Here is a 19,343-nt window from a genome sequence, read left to right as displayed (position 1 = left end):
ACCAGTGATGTGATAAGAAAATCTTACATCAACTTTTTTTTCTCTATCAAAAATGCAAAAAGGGACTAAAATTCCAATTTAAATAATTATATTTTACTCCTAACTTATAAATCAAAAGCACTATTAACTTTATTGTTTAATATAAGTTATTGATTTTTAATATCAAAATTTGTACAATAATATATTTGTTTCAGTATTTAAAACTTAAAATAATTTACATTTTAATTTTTAAATTTTTTTTTAATCTATAAATTTTCTTAATAGAGGAAGAGGAATATTGCAACTATGGATGAATTATAATTTAAGTTTTGTAAAATGAACTTTTGTTTTAGTGGGAAAGTGAAATATTAGATGTTAGTTAAAACACTAATGATTGATATTGTATCAATAGTGATTTGTTATATAAATATGTAAATCATATTGTTTACTAGATTTGTAAGATCAATTGAGATTACTTATGTTCACTTTAGAAGTTACATGTTTCTTATGAAGTAGGTTGTCATTTTCTTATATACTTCTGACTAGCAAAAGAAATTATTATACCTGTTTTGAAATGACGTTTTTACATAATAATAATAATAATAATAATAATAATAATAATAATAATAATAATAATAATTAAAGGATATAATTGAAAAATTAATAATTATTTTTTATATTTAAAAATGATAGTTATTTTGAAACAAATTTTATTTATTAAACGATAATTATTTTAAAATAGAGAGAATAATAAAGAAAATGTATTAGGAGTTGGATCTAGTTGAGTGGACCAATGTCTAACCGTGTGAATCAAAGTTTACACCTTAAATTATTTTCTCTACCATTTATTGATTTTTTTTTATAAAAAAGCTCTATTAAACAAAGTTTGGATTCTCTCCCTAATTTTAAGATTAACTCATTTGTTTTGGTTTTTCACAAGATCCAATCATTAGAATCAATAACATCGCATATTTTTAATTATCTCTCACACACATTTACAATTTAATTCAATTATTTTATATTTTATATTTAATAATACTAATTTACTATATAAACATTTATTTTATCTTCAATAAATTACTTATTATATATTTGAAATTTACTACCTAATATTTTTTGAGAAAAGAGATCGTGCACTATCGTAAATTATTTTTACAGTATCAATTAATGACAAACATGTATCCCGCCAAATCAACCTATAAATTTTAAATTATTTATATGATTTGACACTTTAAAGTATTTTGATTGAATGTATGTATAATATTTTTTTTACATTGACATCGCACTACCATTAAATCATATTTTTTACTTAATTATTAAAAATCATTTATTTAAAAAATATCTAATACATAATATTTCTAAATAAATATTTACTATATGTAAATAAATATTATTTTAAAATAAATTACTTTAATAATATATTATAAAAAATATATTTTATTTTAAATATAATATAAACTAAATAAAATGGAATATTATTAAACAGAATAAAAATGTTTTGTTCTGAAAATAATGTTTTGTTGAGTTTTGTTTTGACAAAAGAAATTTTAAAATATTCAAATATATTCTTAAAATAGGTTCGAATATTTTAAAACTTGTTTAAATATTTAAAAATTAAACATATTATAAATTATATTCAAACATATTTAAATTAAATTTAAACATATTTTAAAAATATTTAAACACAGGTTAAAATATTCAAACATATTCTTTTATATTTCTCCATTTAAATGTGTTTAAATATTTCACAAGAACAAGTTGTGCTGGTAGTTATGCAGCGTGGTGATTGCGGGAATACTCTAGGTTTGAACCTTAAGAAATACTTTTTCTTTTGTATGTTTTAAAATCTCAAAGGTTTATATATTTTAAACTAATATATTTCTACTATTATTATGTAATAAATATCTAAACAAATTATAATTAATTTTAAAATGATATTTATTTACATATTATGTAATAAACATTTATTTAAAATATAATGTGTTAAGTATTTTTAAATAATTATGTAATTAATTTCAAATATATAATAAATAATTTATTAAATAAGAAATAATTATTTATATTATAAAATATTATTGAATATAAAATATGAAATAATTGAATAAAAGTGTAAGTGGGTGTGAGTGAGCGTGTAACACCCTTATTGATTATGAGTCTAGAATTATAATAGTTAAGGCGTTAGAATTTTGTTACTGAGAACAAACATCATGCATATATGGAATTAGAGTACATGTACGATACAACATAGCTAAAAGGAAGTACATGAAACATCATAATATCCGTATAACTAAGATTAAAATACAAGAAAGGTAAGCTCTAGCTTCAAGGTCTCACTGCATCTTTCCTTTACTGTGAACCACCTGAAAATAATGCAACATAATCATGTGAGATACTAAATCTTAAGGTTAACCTATTCTGCGAGACCACGACCACTCGGCTATAAGGTTACTGACATATTATTCTAAGCGTCATGCATAACTGTAGACCCAACGCACACTATGCCACATGCATAACTGGAGACCCAACAATCTCGCGTCATGTGCGTGTCCAGTTGTTGGATCCAACGAATCCATTAGACCTACATAGCCGAGAGTTATAATGCATGAAGTTTCCCCAAGAGGTACCTTTTGAGTCAATCCCAAAAGTCTCCGCCATTACATCACATATACATCTATGATTTAAATTATTCATTAGAATAAATGTGCATAAGTCACGCATGAAATTTTAATATCATTGTTAGAATTATCAATATGACACATTAAATAAAGCCTTCTGTCTCATATTCTTTTCATGTGGATTTGACGGTCAAGCTCTTGCACTCTATGAAGCGACACCATTTCATTGTCATGTATGTAGACTATATCATACATGCACTTATAATTATGCATTCCAGCAAACACATGTTATATATCTATTAAGAATAAAATATCTTCCTACCAGTCTGATTCTCATGGTCCAAGTACTTTTATCCTTTGAGATGTATATATCATTATATACTTCAATCAATCTAATGGTGTACTTTCATCATTGAACTCAAAACTTAACGTTAATCAAGTGGGAGTTGAGTTTCCATTATTTATGATTAATTAGATATGAGTTTGTTTTACATCCCTAATCCCTAATGATGTCTTTCTTGTATTCAATTATATACAAATACATCATATCTTTGTCAATCCTTTCGTCAAAGAATTGCAAGATTTTACAAATTTTAATAAATTCCGAATATTCAATTTTTCAACTAATGATGCATATGATTACTTTATTTACTCTTGATAGTATTTACCATTTATAATCAAATCATGACACTTTTGTCATATTAGTGCAGTTATCCTATACAACATATATTCTATATTCCTGATAGTTTCAAATAAACTATCATCATGACACTTTTGCATTCATTTTGTCATATACACAAGTTTTATATCATTATTCATTTGCTAACCAATTTAGTTTGAAGTTTTACTTCCACTTAAATATATCTAAAGTATACTTAAACATTTATAGCAATCGACAACCATGATCATACAAATTTGTCATGACTAACATTTATTTCATGAAGTGGGTTAAAACATGTAATTTTTAAACTCCGTATAAATACAACGCCATATAATTTATTTGTATTCTTTTAAAATAAATAATTTTCTTACATAATTAACACGTGCATAACAAATTATGTGCTAAATTCATGTTTCATATTTAACAATGTTTTATGGTATATCCAAATAAAAATTAAAATACAAAATAAACAATAAATTCACATCATTAATATTTTTTATAACTTTTCTCCATTAGTATTTTTCAAATTACAATAATAAAAAATATACCAAAATTACTTTTAATATCAAGACGAACAAGAAATACTATTTTCATATTATGATACACATATAATATGAGATAAATCATTTTAAGTTTGATAAATTCTTGCACAAATAAAAATACTCATTAAACATATCCTTGATATTTTTAACAATTTATTTACATCATTTTATGTTACCAAAACATGCATTATAAATTCAAATTGATGATTTTTTTGCCAAATCATTTCAACTAGAAATAATGCACTATTAACTAAAAAAAATTACTTGGACCAAAGAATAATATTTAACATGTAAATACACCATAAATCAAATATTTTCTTAATTATCCAAATTTACATACTTGAATAATTTATAAATCATACATACATAAATTTATGAAACATGTTAAATTTAACATAAATAAATATCATTTTCAACATATTTTACAATGATTTAGAATATCATATAATATATATTCATTTAACTAAATTATGTACATTTCACCATGGATATGAATAAAGAAAGATGTATATTTATTTCTCCATCAAAGTTACAACCATAAATTGATCACAAAAAAACATAAATTAAAATTTCACAATTTTAAAATTATATGAATTAATTGTGTATCTTTCATCGTCATTAAAAGTTGATATCATATTCTTTAAAGTTTCATACTTTAATATTAATTATAAATAAGGTATGCATCAAAATCGAAAATCAAAGCTAAAGATTGTTAGATCTTGTGAATCAAAGCTATAAAATTTGAATAATATGGAGATGTTACGTACACAATAAATTATAAAGCAGGTGTTTACACTAAACTTTAAGTTCGATTGTCCCAACAATTTAGGCAAATTGAATGCAAATGGATAATCCGACAAATTCTCTTCAAGCTACTTTAAAAACCTTAACATTAATCACACATTCACATTAAGCATATCAATCAATGATATTTTACACAATAAAAATTCTCTCATTCATTCTCGTACACTACAAAAATAAAAGTGACTTAGATATAATTTTTGACACTTCAAAAAAATAATTTTTGTATATGTTTATGTCTAACAAGTATCTCTATTTATATAAAAACATGTATCAATTGATGATAAGAAATAATGTTTCAAGTTAACCATTCTGAAACAATTATATATACATAAAGATTATGTCAGACACAATTTTTGTCAATATATTTATCAATTTAACAAATAGTTTCAAAAAATGTTCCAATCAAGATTCAAATCTGCTACCTTTGAATAAAATATCAAAAGTCTTCCTCAGTACACCATATTGAAGGAGAAGAGCGATCCAAAATGCAGCGGAATTTAAAAATTTCTCATTTAGTGATCCTTACGAATGAACATGATCAGTGATAGAATCGTTACCTCTTGTGGCGATTGAAACCTTTGATGCAGATCTACGGAGCGATCACGAACGTTGAATGGTGACAACGCCTCTACTCAGTCCACACGAACGATTCCTTCAATCTCAGTGCTAGCTGCTGTGAATGAAGGCTTTGAGTGAGAGAGAGAGAAAACAAAATTACAACTGCACAAATGCTTCTGCACAAGGGTTCTATTTATAGAACCACTTGTGTGGGCTGCAAGCTAAAAAGTCCACTTAAGTGTATGTAGCCCATATCTTATATTATGCCAAAATCACTTAAGCGTGTGATACCTTACCATATTTCGTATTCTACTTAAGTACACCGTACCTTACGATGTTCTACAATTCACTTAAGTGCACCGTATCTTACGGTGTTCCTTAGTTACTCTCTCTCTCATCAATCCGTCCTTTTGTGTGTGACCCTATATGTTTTCACGTCATTGGCAATTATATCAAATCACGTATTTAACATAATAAACAGTGAGCAGTATCTAGCAACACATCACTGCTACCTAAGACACGAAAATGTCATGTGATCTGATAAATCTTTTTTGATAATACTTATGTGTATAATTACCTTTTTGCCCATATGTCTATATTGAACACAAGACATCGATCGTGTCATCCTTGTCCATTTCAATATTGGGCCCGAAGACATTTATCTTGTTCGTAGGATGAGCAAATTCCATCTAGGTCACTCATGTCCCTCAGCATGCTTCGTGGAGTATCCATAAACTGTCTTTATGGTCATCCAGTTACGGATAATGTTTGATCAACAATAAGGCACTCGACTCTACATCTAGGGTACATAGTGGTTTCAGGTCAAAGAGTGGTATACACCATTATCACCATGAGAATAATTTATGACACTTAACATAACATTCTATATAGTATTCTCATAGCGGGTCAATCCAGTATAAATATTAGTCTCAATATTCATACTTATATTTAAGACTTGATAACTCCTTATCCATGATCCATGAGATGTGATCATCAGTCTATATACATAATAGTCTTAATACTTTAATGTTATCCCACATCACAACAAAGATCGACTATAGATACTTTAAGAATAGTGTCCTTATGTTTAATGGGATCTCATGATTAAGTCACACTTGATACATTAAACGGACTAACTATTCTAGGGACTTTATTAAAGAAACATAATAAAGAAAAAACCTTTTATTATTAATAAATAATTCGATACAAATACTAAAAGTATTGACCTCTAGGGCTTACACCAACATATATAATCACCTATGATTTAAATGATTCATAAAATCAATTTAATCATTATTATTTATCAATTAAATACTTTAGAAATTTCTCCAACAAAAAAGTGTAACTCAATTTGCACATGCAAGGATTAATGAATGGGAATAGTTCATTTTTATGTGTAGCACTATGATATATATATATATATATATATATATATATATATATATATATATATATATATATATATATATATATATATATATATATATATATATATATCATAGTGTGTATTTGATAACAAGCGACATGCTACTTTTTTTTTTTTTACACTAGTACAAAAAGAATAATATAATTTGTAAATTTACACCCGTTTTACAAAAAACGGGTGTAAAAAGCAAATGCGGTGGCAGTTTTGTAAATAAAGTCTTATTTTGAATTTTAGTACGTAACAATAGACACCCTATTTTTAAATAACGGGTGTAAATTCAAATATTATTTATTATCAACTCTATATTACACCTGATATTCAAAAAAAGGGTGTAAATTTAAAAATAAAAATAAAATATTCGTGCCTTAAACAATAACTTTTATTATTCTTATTTGTTTAATCTTAAATTTTCTTAAAAAAATAATAAATTTTAATATTAATATATAACAATAGACACCCTATATTTAAAAATAGGGTGTATAATTATAACAATATAAATGACTAAATTTATATTAAACCCGTTATATTAAAATAGAGTGTAAATTTTGGAATATTAATATAACAATAGACACCCTATATTTAAAAATAGGGTGTATAATTATAACAATATAAATGACTAAATTTATATTAAACTCGTTATATTAAAATAGGGTGTAAATTTAGGAATCCCTAAGTACAATTTATCATTACCGCCTAAAATATAACCATGACTTCTCATGTTCCAAATTTTCTTTTCATTTCACATTTTAGAAACTTTTCATCATCGATGAAGTGCAAGAAATAGTGAAAAAGGAACAAAGAACGTGATTGCTCGGAAATCTTCACAACCCACAACGGCTTCATCATTCTTCTTTACCGTTTTCTATACTCTCTTTTACGCTGCTTTGGATATTAAAGTTGATTCATTCGTTGTTGTTCTTACTTTTCTTTGCTGGGTTTCTTCTAGTTTCATCGTTAATTCCATCAGTTTCGAACTCGCTTGGAAGGTACTTTATTCATTTATTCGTTTGTTTTCATTCATCTACTCATCAAAATTATTTTAACCATTGTGCTGGACGATCTTTACTCATCAAAATTATTTTAACCATTGTGCTGGACGATCTTTACGAAAGCTACTAGCAGCTGCTCGACGACTCATCAAAGAAGGTTTTTTCATCTCCATAGAAACATAACGCAACATCAACAACGGGTTATTGATTTGCAAGTTTGAGACAATCAGGTAAATCTTTTTCCCACTGCCTCTATAATATTTGAACACATGGTTGATTTTGAATGTTGTGTTAATTGTTTTGTGCATTGGTTGTGTTGATTGTTTTGTGCATTGGTTCTGTTTGGAATTAACATTGAAACAGTTTTTGTATATTTTCGTATGGTTCTATTATTCTGATCTCTTTCACAGATTGTGTAATGCTGAAACAGTTTGAGTATGTTTCAGCTTCTTGTTTGATTTTCATTTAAAATTGTAGTATCAATGTTATGATTGAACGTTTAGGGCATTTTCCGCGAGTTCCCAAGCCCAACGACAATTCCAAGATGGGATTTTCATTGGAATTTGCTGGCATGCTTAACAGAGCCTGCCTGTTCTTTTATATTAGGATTGTTGGATTTGTCGCAAGCCTGCTTAACAGAGCATGCCTGTTCTTTATGTTCATGAGTCTGCATATGGTAAGCTATTTGGTAAGCTATTTGGTCTATATTCAATCTTGAAATCGTACCCCAGAAATTTCTGTAACCACGTCTGTTGTTCAGAAGTTTGCAGTGATTGATCCATCAGGATTTTCATACTTCTTTGATCTGTTCTAGTAATAAACTTGTTTCCCAACAAGTTGTGTTTGAACTTGGCTAGTGCTTCTGTAATTGCCAATAGCTCTCTGATGTAGGCTGAATGTTTCTACATTCTAGGTGCTAATATTTTTGAAAAATAGGTTATAGGGTGTCCATTCTGAACCAACACTTCCCCCACTCAAATGCCCGATGCATTAGTCTCCAATATATGGTTATAAGAATTTTGGCAATGCCAACACGGGCTGCAATGGAATGGCATCAGTCTCCATTGCAAAACTTTCTCAATTATGCAGACACTATTATAGGTAACTATATTTTGTGGAGATGGATTTAAATAGCTTAAAGGATTAGCCAACTGAACAATTCTGATAAACAGTTATGAAGCGTCAATATGGATACAACCTTACCTAGTGGAGCAGTAACCAACCCCGTGAACGTCTAGGACATCCGAGCACCAGTGCCCAATACTTTCTTTGTAGGATTCTATTTTCCGTGCCAATCTATTTAAGCTCAATACTTTCTTTGTGTGGCATTTGCTTCTCTGTTGAAAGATGAAAACTACCTAGAAGTTATAGTAATTGTTTAATTGACTGCAATATGCTTTGATTCATACTGCGGTTGAACTTTCCTCTTCATCCATTATGAAATACTGATGCTTCAGAATTAAATTAAATTTACTTTTCAATCACCCAAACAACCAAGCTAGGGGTTGCCTTGTGTCTTTCCATATAGAACTGTTTCTTGGTAGGTTTTACACTCGCAGCCATAGTATTGCTCAGTTGTAGTTGACATCAGCTAAAATGTACATGCCTGATATGAAGCTAGAGTTTTATTGTTATAAGTTTGTAACCATTTTGATTTCCAGTAATGAGTTGATGAAACTTGAAATTTTAATCATGAAGTACTGCTTATAGCTTGTAAGTAGTTGTTTGGCAAATTGCTCTTTCATGAACTTTCTATTTCATAACCATGCTGTAGTGTTACTCTCTAAATTTGGTTAAAGTAGTATTATTCTGATAAGGAATACTATAATTGTGATGTTTGACAATGCTCTCTCACATATAGGAACATTCTGCTCATAATTTATACATAATACATAATACATAATTTGGTTAAAAGTGCCAATCTATTTAAATTTTTTTAAGTTATTCAAAATTGAGCTAAATGGTTAAAAACTTATAACAAAATTCCAGGAACATTCTGCTCATAATTTATACATAATACATAGATTCATTAGATTCAAAAAAGGACAACCAGGAAGCTAGAACTCATACCAACAATAGCCTCAAGTCTCAAAAGGATTTCAAAAATAACCTTTCTTTTAATATATATTTTGTCTACATACTGTCCCTTGTAAATAAATATATATTCAATCTCATTTTTTCCATTCTTTAAATATTAAGAGTTGTGTTAGCTCAAAACGGTTCACTTTTAGAGAAATAAGATATGTCAAAAATTGAATCAATAGAAAGAAAATGAGCAAAAATAAATAAATAAAAAAAGGTGTTTTTCTTTGAATGTGATTTTTGCCACTTAGATTGGTTTTGTTTACCTAATTAAAGGGGGATCTTTGTAAAAGAACCACAGGTTATATCACAATATGGTTGGAGTTGTTTAATGATTAGCAATATTTGGATAATTCTTTTTTCCAATTTTAGATGTTAACGTTGTCACATCCTAAAGTGTAGTGTGCATATACAATGTCAACTGTCAGATACATTACAAGATAAATCAAACAACTACCCATTTGCAAATAGAATTTTTTAGTTACATAATCCTCCTTATTAGAATTTTCAAATGCTAAGCTAAATTTGTAGTGCTTCAGAGCATCCACTTTGTTCACTGCTACAAAATAAAATATTAATCATACAAATATTCATTAACAAATGCCAACAAAACTAAATATTCATTAGAACTTTGGAAGCTAAATATGGAGAAAAACCGTCAGTTCTTTCAAAAATGTTGTGTGTACGTACCTGAACCGCTCCTTTAGACACAATGTCTCCACAAAGTCTGTCAGAATTGCGAACCAGATTGCTAAGTGCACCTGCTGCATTTGATTTGGTTTTGTCCTCCTCTGCTATAATTCAGCGTTGTTCGCTAGTTTTGCTTCTGAGTTTGTAAAATTAGTTTGCTAACTGTGTTTTTAGTTGTCAATTTAGTTGTCACTAACTTAACACATTTATGATCAAAATTATGGTTTCCTCACAAGACTAGTTGTATTATTTATAAGAAACACTAGTTGTATTATACTTGTAAGTGCATCTTTTAACTACAATTCTTTTTGTTCTTTACATAGTTATGGATCGTAGTTGGATGCAAAAAAATCGCCTATCCGAGGAGTATAAGAAAGGAGTGTTAGAGTTTTTGAAATTTGCTGAAACTAATCTTCCTGAAAGTAATGGAAGATTTCACTGTCCTTGTGCTAAGTGTGTAAATATTGCACCTTTAGAGGCTCACATCGTATGGGAACACTTAGGAGTTAACGGGATTTGTCAAAATTATACAAAGTGGATATGGCATGGTGAATTGTCTGACGCGCCAAAGGCCTCTCCTAAAGAAGAGTTTGATGTAGAGATGGGTGATCGTCTAGAAGATATGATCCGTGATATTGGACAAGACTCTTTTCAACGGGCAAATATACATGACACTCTTTGCAATGACAGTAAAATCCCTTTGTATCCAAATTGTAAAAACTTCACACGACTGTCGGCTGTGCTAAGATTGTTCAATTTGAAGGCGATTAATAGTTGGACAGATAAAAGCTTCACACAATTGTTAGAGTTGTTGAAGGAAATGTTACCGGAAGAAAACATGTTGCCGAACCGGGCCTATGAGGCAAAAAAGATATTATGTCCAATGGGTATAGAATATAAGAAAATACACGCATGCCCTAATGACTGCATATTGTATTGGAAAGATAATGAAGAGAAAGAAAAATGTCCCAAGTGCATGACATCACGCTATAAGAAGAAGAGTGATGATGAAGGTTGTGATGTGACCACAAAGGGTCCTCCAGCAAAGGTGTTATGGTACCTTCCAATTATTCCAAGGTTTAAGCGATTGTTTGGTAATTTAAATGATGCGAAGAATATTAGATGGCATGCAGAAGAAAGGAAGTGTGATGGAAAAATTCGGCATCCAGCCGACTCTTTGCAATGGAAGAAGGTTGATACTTTATTTCCAGACTTTGGCATTGAACCAAGAAACCTTAGGCTTGGACTTTCTACTGATGGAATGAATCCATATGGTAGTTTAAGTAGTAACCATAGTTCATGGCCCGTTCTCTTGATTATCTATAATTTATCTCCTTGGTTGTGCATGAAGAGGAAACATGTTATGTTATCTATGATGATTTCTGGACCAAAACAACCAGGAAATGACATAGATGTTTATCTAAGCCCGTTGATTGATGACTTAAGAAAGTTGTGGGATGAAGGAATTGATGTATTTGATAGTTTTTCAAATGAAACTTTCAAATTGCGGGCTATGTTATTTTGCACCATCAATGACTTTCCAGCTTATGGTAACTTGTCTGGTTATAAAGTTAAGGGGCATAAAGCATGCCCTATATGTGAAAAAGATACATGCTACCATCAATTAGAGAAAGGAAAAAAGACTGTTTACCTTGGACACCGAAGATTTCTTAATCATAATCACCCATATCGAAGATTGAAAAAGGCTTTTAATGGATATCAGGAGTATAAAGTTGCCCCAAAGGCCTTAACTGGAGAAGAAGTCTATCATCGGGTGAGGAACATAAGTGTTAGTTTTGGAAAAAAACAAAAAAAGATTACAAGTAATAATATATGGAAGAAGAGTTCAGTGTTCTTTGACCTTCCATATTGGTCCAGTCTTGATGTAAGACATTGTATTGATGTAATGCATGTGGAAAAAAATGTGTGTGATAGTGTAATCGGAACACTTCTTAATATTCAAGGTAAGACCAAAGATGGTTTAAATTCTCGTTTAGATATGGTTAAGATGAAAATAAGAGAGGAGTTAGCTCCTCAACCAAGAGGTAACAAAACCTATTTGCCACCGGCGTGTCATACATTGTCAAAAGAAGAGAAAAGAAAATTTTGCCAGTGTCTACAAGGTGTGAAAGTGCCAAATGGATACTCCTCAAATGTCAAAAGTCTCGTGTCAATACAAGATCTCAAACTAATTGGTTTAAAATCTCACGATTGCCACATTTTGATGCAACAACTACTACCTGTGGCTATTCGTGGCATCTTGCCAAAAAATGTCCGACATGCCATAACTAGATTGTGCTTATTCTTTAATGATATTTGTAACAAAGTGATTGACCCTGATAAATTGGACGAGATGGAAAACGAGTCAATTATTATCTTGTGTCAGTTGGAGATGTTTTTTCCTCCTTCATTTTTTGACATCATGGTTCACTTGATTGTTCATCTAGTTAGAGAGATTAGATTGTGTGGTCCTGTTTATTTAAGGTGGATGTATCCTTTTGAACGATACATGAAGATATTGAAAGGCTATGTGAAGAATTATTATCGTCCTGAAGCATCTATTGTTGAAAGGTACATCACAGAAGAAGCCATTGAATTTTGTACAGACTATTTGTCAGATGCAAAACCTGTAGGACTACCCAAGTCTCGTCATGATGGAAGATGTGACGGTAAGGGTACACGTCTAAAGGTTAAGCATATGGGCGAAGGGGAAGTTTTTCAAGCACATTTGTATATATTGAATAACACTGACGAGGTTCATCCATACTTGAGTACACATCAAACCATTGTCAAAGCTAAAAACCCTCGTATGACTGAAAAATGGGTGTTGAAAGAGCATAACAGAACATTCTCAAAATGGTTTAAAACCAAGATTATGAATGATGATAATGCTTCTGATACATTAAAGTTTCTAGCATACGAGCCTAGCTTTAATGTTTTATGTTGGAGTGGGTACGATATAAATAAGTTTTCTTTTTGTACAAAATCACAGGATGACAAGAGTACCATGCAAAATAGTGGGGTAATGATAACAGCTTCTTCAATGCACTTTTCTAGTTCAAAGGATAAAAACCCTGTCTTGGCATCCACAGCTTACTTTGGCGTTATAGAAGACATATGGGAGCTCAATTATGTTAAGTTTAAAGTTCCTATTTTTAAATGTAAATGGGTTAATAGTAACAATGGTGTGCAAACTGATGAATTAGGATTTACATTGGTGGACCTTGATAAGGTAGGATATAAGGATGAACCTTTTATCATGGCAGCTCAAGCAGTACAAGTATTTTATGTAAAGGATCCCTCGAACACTAGGTGGTCTGTTGTCCTCCAAAGAAGAAACATGAATTATAGTGATGAAAATGAAGATTCAACTCTAGACATTGATCACAATACTTCTTTTTCAACACAAAGGCCTTATTTTAATGATGAAAATGAAGTTGATGATGTTTATGCCATTCGTTATGATCATCAAGAAGGGATTTTGGAGGATAATAACAAATAACCAAGAAAAACCATCTATATTTTACTAATAACTATATTTTAGTTAATAAATTGTTATTATGTTTATTATTCATTTTAATTTTAGTTTTGACTAATATTGTTTTCTCTCTAAACAGGAATTATGGATAAACCATCTAGCTCTTCACCAAAAAAAAAGAAGACTAGAGGTGTCACAGCATTGCTACGTTTCATTGCCAAACTTCCTGATGGTGAAAAATACCAAATTGATTTTGATCCTGATACCTTCCAACCCATTGGTCAGTATGCTGCAAAGTTTAAAAGTTATTTGTCATTCATTGCACGTAGCAAGGTTAGTATAAATGAAAAGCAATGGAAAAAGATAAGCGATAAGTTGAAGGACGTGATATGGGACGATATCATGGTATGCATTTTTAATTAATTATTTTAAAGTTATTATCTATAATTGCTTCAATTACTAACACTCCTTATGTTTTGAAGTGTAAGTTCACTTGCCCCACTGATAAAGAATTTAGGAAGCATTGGTTTGTTTATATGGGGGAACGATTGAAGCAATTTAAGACATTGCTCTCAAATGTCTATATATTTGGGAAAGGAGATAAGCATGGAAATACAACTCCATTTGAAAAGTATAAATTTATCAAAGAAGAAGATTGGGATTTGTTTGTCCAGACTCGACAAAAAGAAGATTTTCAAGTTAGTTAAATTTGTAGATTTATTTTTATGTTATCTAAATTGATTTGGTTTTTGACGTTTAGTTTAATGTGATTTATTTGTAATAGGAGAAAAGGCTAAAAGGAAAGACACATGCATCAAAGAATATCCACCCTCATATTTTGTCTCGTGGTGGTTATGAAAAACTTAGGGCCACCGTAATGGAAGAGAGGAGGAAAAAAGTGATTGAAGAGGCCAAAGGTGATGAAAGTTTGATGGTTGACCCTCCCGAACTAAAGCGATATGAGGCATGGTTGATGGCTCGACAGAAGCCATCGGGAAATTTTACATCTGAGGCAACAAACTTAGTAGCATCTAAGATTGTAAGTAATAAAAGATTTATTGATAAATTTAAATTTCATTCATAACTTAGTAATCATTTTACATCATTTTTATATGTATCTAAATGTTTTAGGGAGAGTTAGTGGAAAAAAATACACAAGGTACTATTGTCTTTGAAGGGCGTGACGATATCTTGACTGTTGCCCTTGGAATAAATGAACACCCTGGTCGGATCCGCACTGCTCCTAGGGGTGTGGGCTTTAAGAAATTCTATGGAAAAAGTTCACGCTCCACCTTAGGAGGTGTCTCTCAAGATGACCTTCTAGCCCACCTTCAAGCCTTGGAGCAAAAAATGAATATAGATTTCCAACATAAATTACAAAAACATCTCCAACAACAAAGAACAGAGCTCCAACAACAAATGCAAAAAGAGATGCAAGAGGAGAGAGCTCAAATCCAACAAGGAATGAAACTCCTACAACAGATGCAATTGGAGCTCCGCTCCGAGAGGCCTAAAGAGATGTTTATAAAAGAGGTATGCGTAACTGGATACAATTAATCTACTAAAAATTAGAAAAAAATTAATTTAATTAATGTTCACTTGATACAGCATGTAGAATCTGTGGGTACGAGCACTAACGGAAGTTGCTCAAAGGTTATGACTACTGAAGATTTAACTAAAAAAATGGATGCTTCTGAAGATTACCTCAAAAAGATTAACAATCTCAAGGAAAATTCATTCTCTCTAGATTTGGATCATGAAACAAGTGAACTCTCAGTTTTTATTGATAGGGTGGATCTTAATGAATTAACTTCCGGTATTAAATGGCTATCCACATCTATCTTGTCTTTATGGTGCACGTAAGTATCATATTCTATTGTTAGTTATTTTTTTTATGTATCAAATATAATTAATATTTGTTTCAAAAATTTAGATATCTACATCGCATGTGTATCTCCAAGAATTTCAACAAACTATTTGGGTTTCTCGATCCAAATAGGATACTAGTTCACACAAAACCGGCCGAAGTTATTCAAACATACATACAAAATAAGTTGGATGGAGAGCCAAAAAAATGTTATTTAGGACCATTGCTAAATAGGTAAGTACATGTTTCCTTCAAGGTTTTATCGTTTTTCATATGTTATTTTGTAATATTTAAATTTTATTGATTCTAACACTTTTTTTTTGTAAATTTACAGCAATCACTGGCAATTGTTTGTCATTTGTCCTGAAGATAATATTATTTTTTGGTTTTGTTCATTAAACAGATCTCCTAAGAAAAATATTAAGGTCATATTGGAGGGGTAAGAAGCCTAAATAGAGAGATATCATTTATACTAAATTTTTGTACACATAGTCTTTATATTTATAACTTACTTCGTTGACAACTCTTTTATCAGAGCTCTAGAAGGTTATCATTTATTAAGAGGTATTAAGAAGAAGAAGCCTAATTGGAAGAATATTATGGTAAGATTTGTTTTACTATATTGTCGTTTCTTGGAATACTGGTGTGTTGGCTTGATTTTTTAGTTCTGGAAAGATACCATTTATAAAGAGGTATTAAATGCCCATATATCTTGATTATTTATATTATTATAAATGAGATAAAGAAAAAGAAAATTCCGATTTTATAATTGCAAGTGATATATTTGTAAGTTATCATTATAAACATGTAGTATATTTATTACTGAATTGCACTTATGGTGATAAAATTATAGTTGTACATGCTCTGAACCAACTAAAATTGTATGTGTTTCTATGTCGAGTGAAGAAAGTTAGTGTTGGTACAAATTTTGTGAAAAAGGAAAAAAGTTTGTGATGTTGTTGTTTTTGGTGGCTTTAATGTAACTAGGAGTTTATATGCAGGGGCATCAACAAGATAACGGATGGGCATGTGGATATTATGTCATGAAAAATATGTTTGACATTATTGATGCTTGTATTGTTGAAAGATTCAATGAGGTATTTTATATTACATATATTTAATGAAAAACATGTAAATTATTGTTTTAACATGTAGTTGTTTAATTTATTATATGTTTGAACTTGCAGATATTCACAGACACCTCATCATATGAAAAAGAGTCAATTGATCACATCCGACAACTTTGGGCTCAATTCTTTTTGCAAAAGGTTGAAGAGCAAGAGAACTAGGAAAAGAAAGATTTAATGACAAAACAGAAGCGATTAAAAAAAACTTATATATAGATATATTTTTGTTCCATGAATGATTTATTGGTACAAGTTACATGAACAAAGTGGTTGAATTTTTTTCTTACATGAATACAATTTTTGTTGATGTATGACTTGGTGCAAGATTCTAAAGATTAGAGAAATGTTTGTTTTGGTTATTTTTGTTTTTTATTGAATATCCAGGAATATATAAAAATATTTGGTTTAATGAAATTTCAAATAAAATATTTTTAAAAAAATTGAGATATTTTACACCCTTCATACACAAAATAGGGTGTAAATGTGTTAAAATTAAATGTAATTATAAGATATTTTACATTTGATATATCAAAAATAGGGTGTAAATATTTGTCATTTTACACCCGTTTGAATTATAATAGGGTGTAAATTCGTTTAACTTCAATGTATGTAGGTGACAATTTACACCCGTTTTATATTAAATAGGGTGTAAATGTCCTAAAATTCAATGTATATATCTACCAATTACACCTTTTTTATCTAAAACAGGGTGTAATAGGTGACAATTTACACCCGTTTTATATTAAATAGGGTGTAAATGTCTTAAAATTTAATGTATATATCTACCAATTACACCCTTTTTTTAAATCTAAAATAGGGTGTAATATATTCTCTTTTTACACCCGTTTTAAAACGGGTGTAAATTCTTCATACATATCTCACCCTTTGAATTTACACCCTATCATAACGGGTGTAATATGTATAAAAAACGGGTGTAAAATCTTCTTTCTGCACTAGTGTTAGATGAGAAAACCAATCCTTTAAACACTATCTTCATGGAACAAAATATTTATTTTGTATTTGATACACCTTAAATTAAATCATCATATGAAAAAAAGTAAGTTAATTAATTTAGAAATGTTTTATGTTAGCTTCTAAAACTATTATAATATTTTAATTTTAATATTTTAATTTTACTATTATTAATTTAAAATCAATTAAAATTATTTCTATAATAGTTCCCTAAAACCAACCTAATACAAAACAATATTAAGTTATTTTTACGGTGTATAACACTCAAATATATCTTGATAATGTTTCATATCTCACATGTATTTTCTTCACATAGATGATCATATTTTGATAGTAGATGGTAGTCGTCTTGATTATGGTTATTTATATAGTTAATATAAGAACTTGGACGAGATGATTGTATTTTATTTAAAGCTTAATTGTATATGTATTTACGAGTCCCACATCGGTTGAAGATTAATTTCATGAATTCACAAACCTGTTAAATATAATCATAGGCGACTAATGTGATAGTCACGATCCATCTTGTGAAACGAGAGGTCATGATGGGTTTGTACATAATAAATATTTTGTTCAAGGGGTCCAAGGTTGGCCAAGTCGGAGCTCAGCTAAAAAGGTACATTTTAAAACCATTTTATCACTTTCATGTTTAGTTATTATTCACATGTCCACTAATATCTCCATAGTTGTTTATACGCTTTCGTAGTTAGTAGTTGTTTATTCTCTTGCATTTTATTAGGTATTTGGGTATGATGATTTGCCATAATGGTATATGATATCAAATTTTAGAAGTATTTTCATGATTTGAATGACAAGAGTATCGATTTTTTGAATTTTATTTTAGATTTCATTATACGATTGATTTAATTAGTTGATTTTTATGATATATTAAGCTCAATTTTCTAGAAAAATTTAGTCTAGATGATACAATTTTCCTTTGTTGACCTCTTTGTGTTAAGCACCTATCATAAATGTTTAGGCTTAAAGGGGAGAGCTCAATATTCTCACATTATAGTTATCACGGTTTTTTTTCTTCTTTAGGTTGAACATGTTTTAAAATGTTTGTATTGTCCACCTAAGAAGTTAGAACCTTACAAGAATTTTTAGGCTTTCACCTGCTCATATCTTTTTTGAAAGTTGAGTTATTAAAAGATGTAAAAGTATTGCTAGTATCACAAATTGTTTTGGATGAAGATGATTTTTTTAGTACTTGACTCCTTATTCATTTAAGAGTGATCATAATCTTTTTATGGATTTATTAAAGAATTAGGCTCAGACAGTCTCTTCTCTGACATAATATTTGATTCATTCTAAAGTTAGTTTATGAATTATCTCAAAATTTTCAATATATAGTTTTACATTTCTTTTTGTAAACTTCTTAGTAATATTAGAATATGGGTTGGTTTGAATATTTTATCAAGTCACCATCGAGAGTTAGAGTATTAATATTTTATATATTTAAATTAATTTAATCTATAATTTGGAGATCTCTAATGAAAGTGTTATTTGTTTCAAGTCTTTAGTTGGTCACCCAATTTAAAGAATAAATATAA

General features: G+C 29.4%; 2 protein-coding genes across 2 annotated transcripts; both read left to right on the top strand.

The window, feature by feature from the left end:
* The first annotated feature begins 10,671 nt into the window (after positions 1-10,671).
* On the top strand, positions 10,672-13,848 carry LOC127104901 (uncharacterized). The gene has a single exon (XM_051042041.1). It carries the CDS (start codon positions 10,672-10,674, stop codon positions 13,846-13,848), a length of 3,177 nt encoding a protein of 1,058 aa, XP_050897998.1.
* A 408-nt stretch (positions 13,849-14,256) lies between these two features.
* Positions 14,257-17,002, top strand: LOC127100898 (uncharacterized). Its single transcript, XM_051038204.1, has 9 exons — positions 14,257-14,522; positions 14,609-14,863; positions 14,956-15,357; positions 15,433-15,683; positions 15,758-15,925; positions 16,026-16,130; positions 16,227-16,293; positions 16,693-16,788; positions 16,879-17,002. The coding sequence occupies exons 1-9, from the start codon at positions 14,361-14,363 to the stop codon at positions 16,978-16,980; spliced, it is 1,608 nt and encodes a 535-aa protein (XP_050894161.1). The 5' UTR covers positions 14,257-14,360; the 3' UTR covers positions 16,981-17,002.
* Positions 17,003-19,343: the final 2,341 nt, after the last annotated feature.

The sequence above is a fragment of the Lathyrus oleraceus genome, chromosome 7, assembly GCF_024323335.1.
Source record: "Lathyrus oleraceus cultivar Zhongwan6 chromosome 7, CAAS_Psat_ZW6_1.0, whole genome shotgun sequence".
NCBI lineage: Eukaryota > Viridiplantae > Streptophyta > Magnoliopsida > Fabales > Fabaceae > Lathyrus > Lathyrus oleraceus.
The sequence above is the reverse complement of the archived record's forward strand: the minus strand, read 5'-3'. Positions and strand labels throughout refer to the sequence as shown.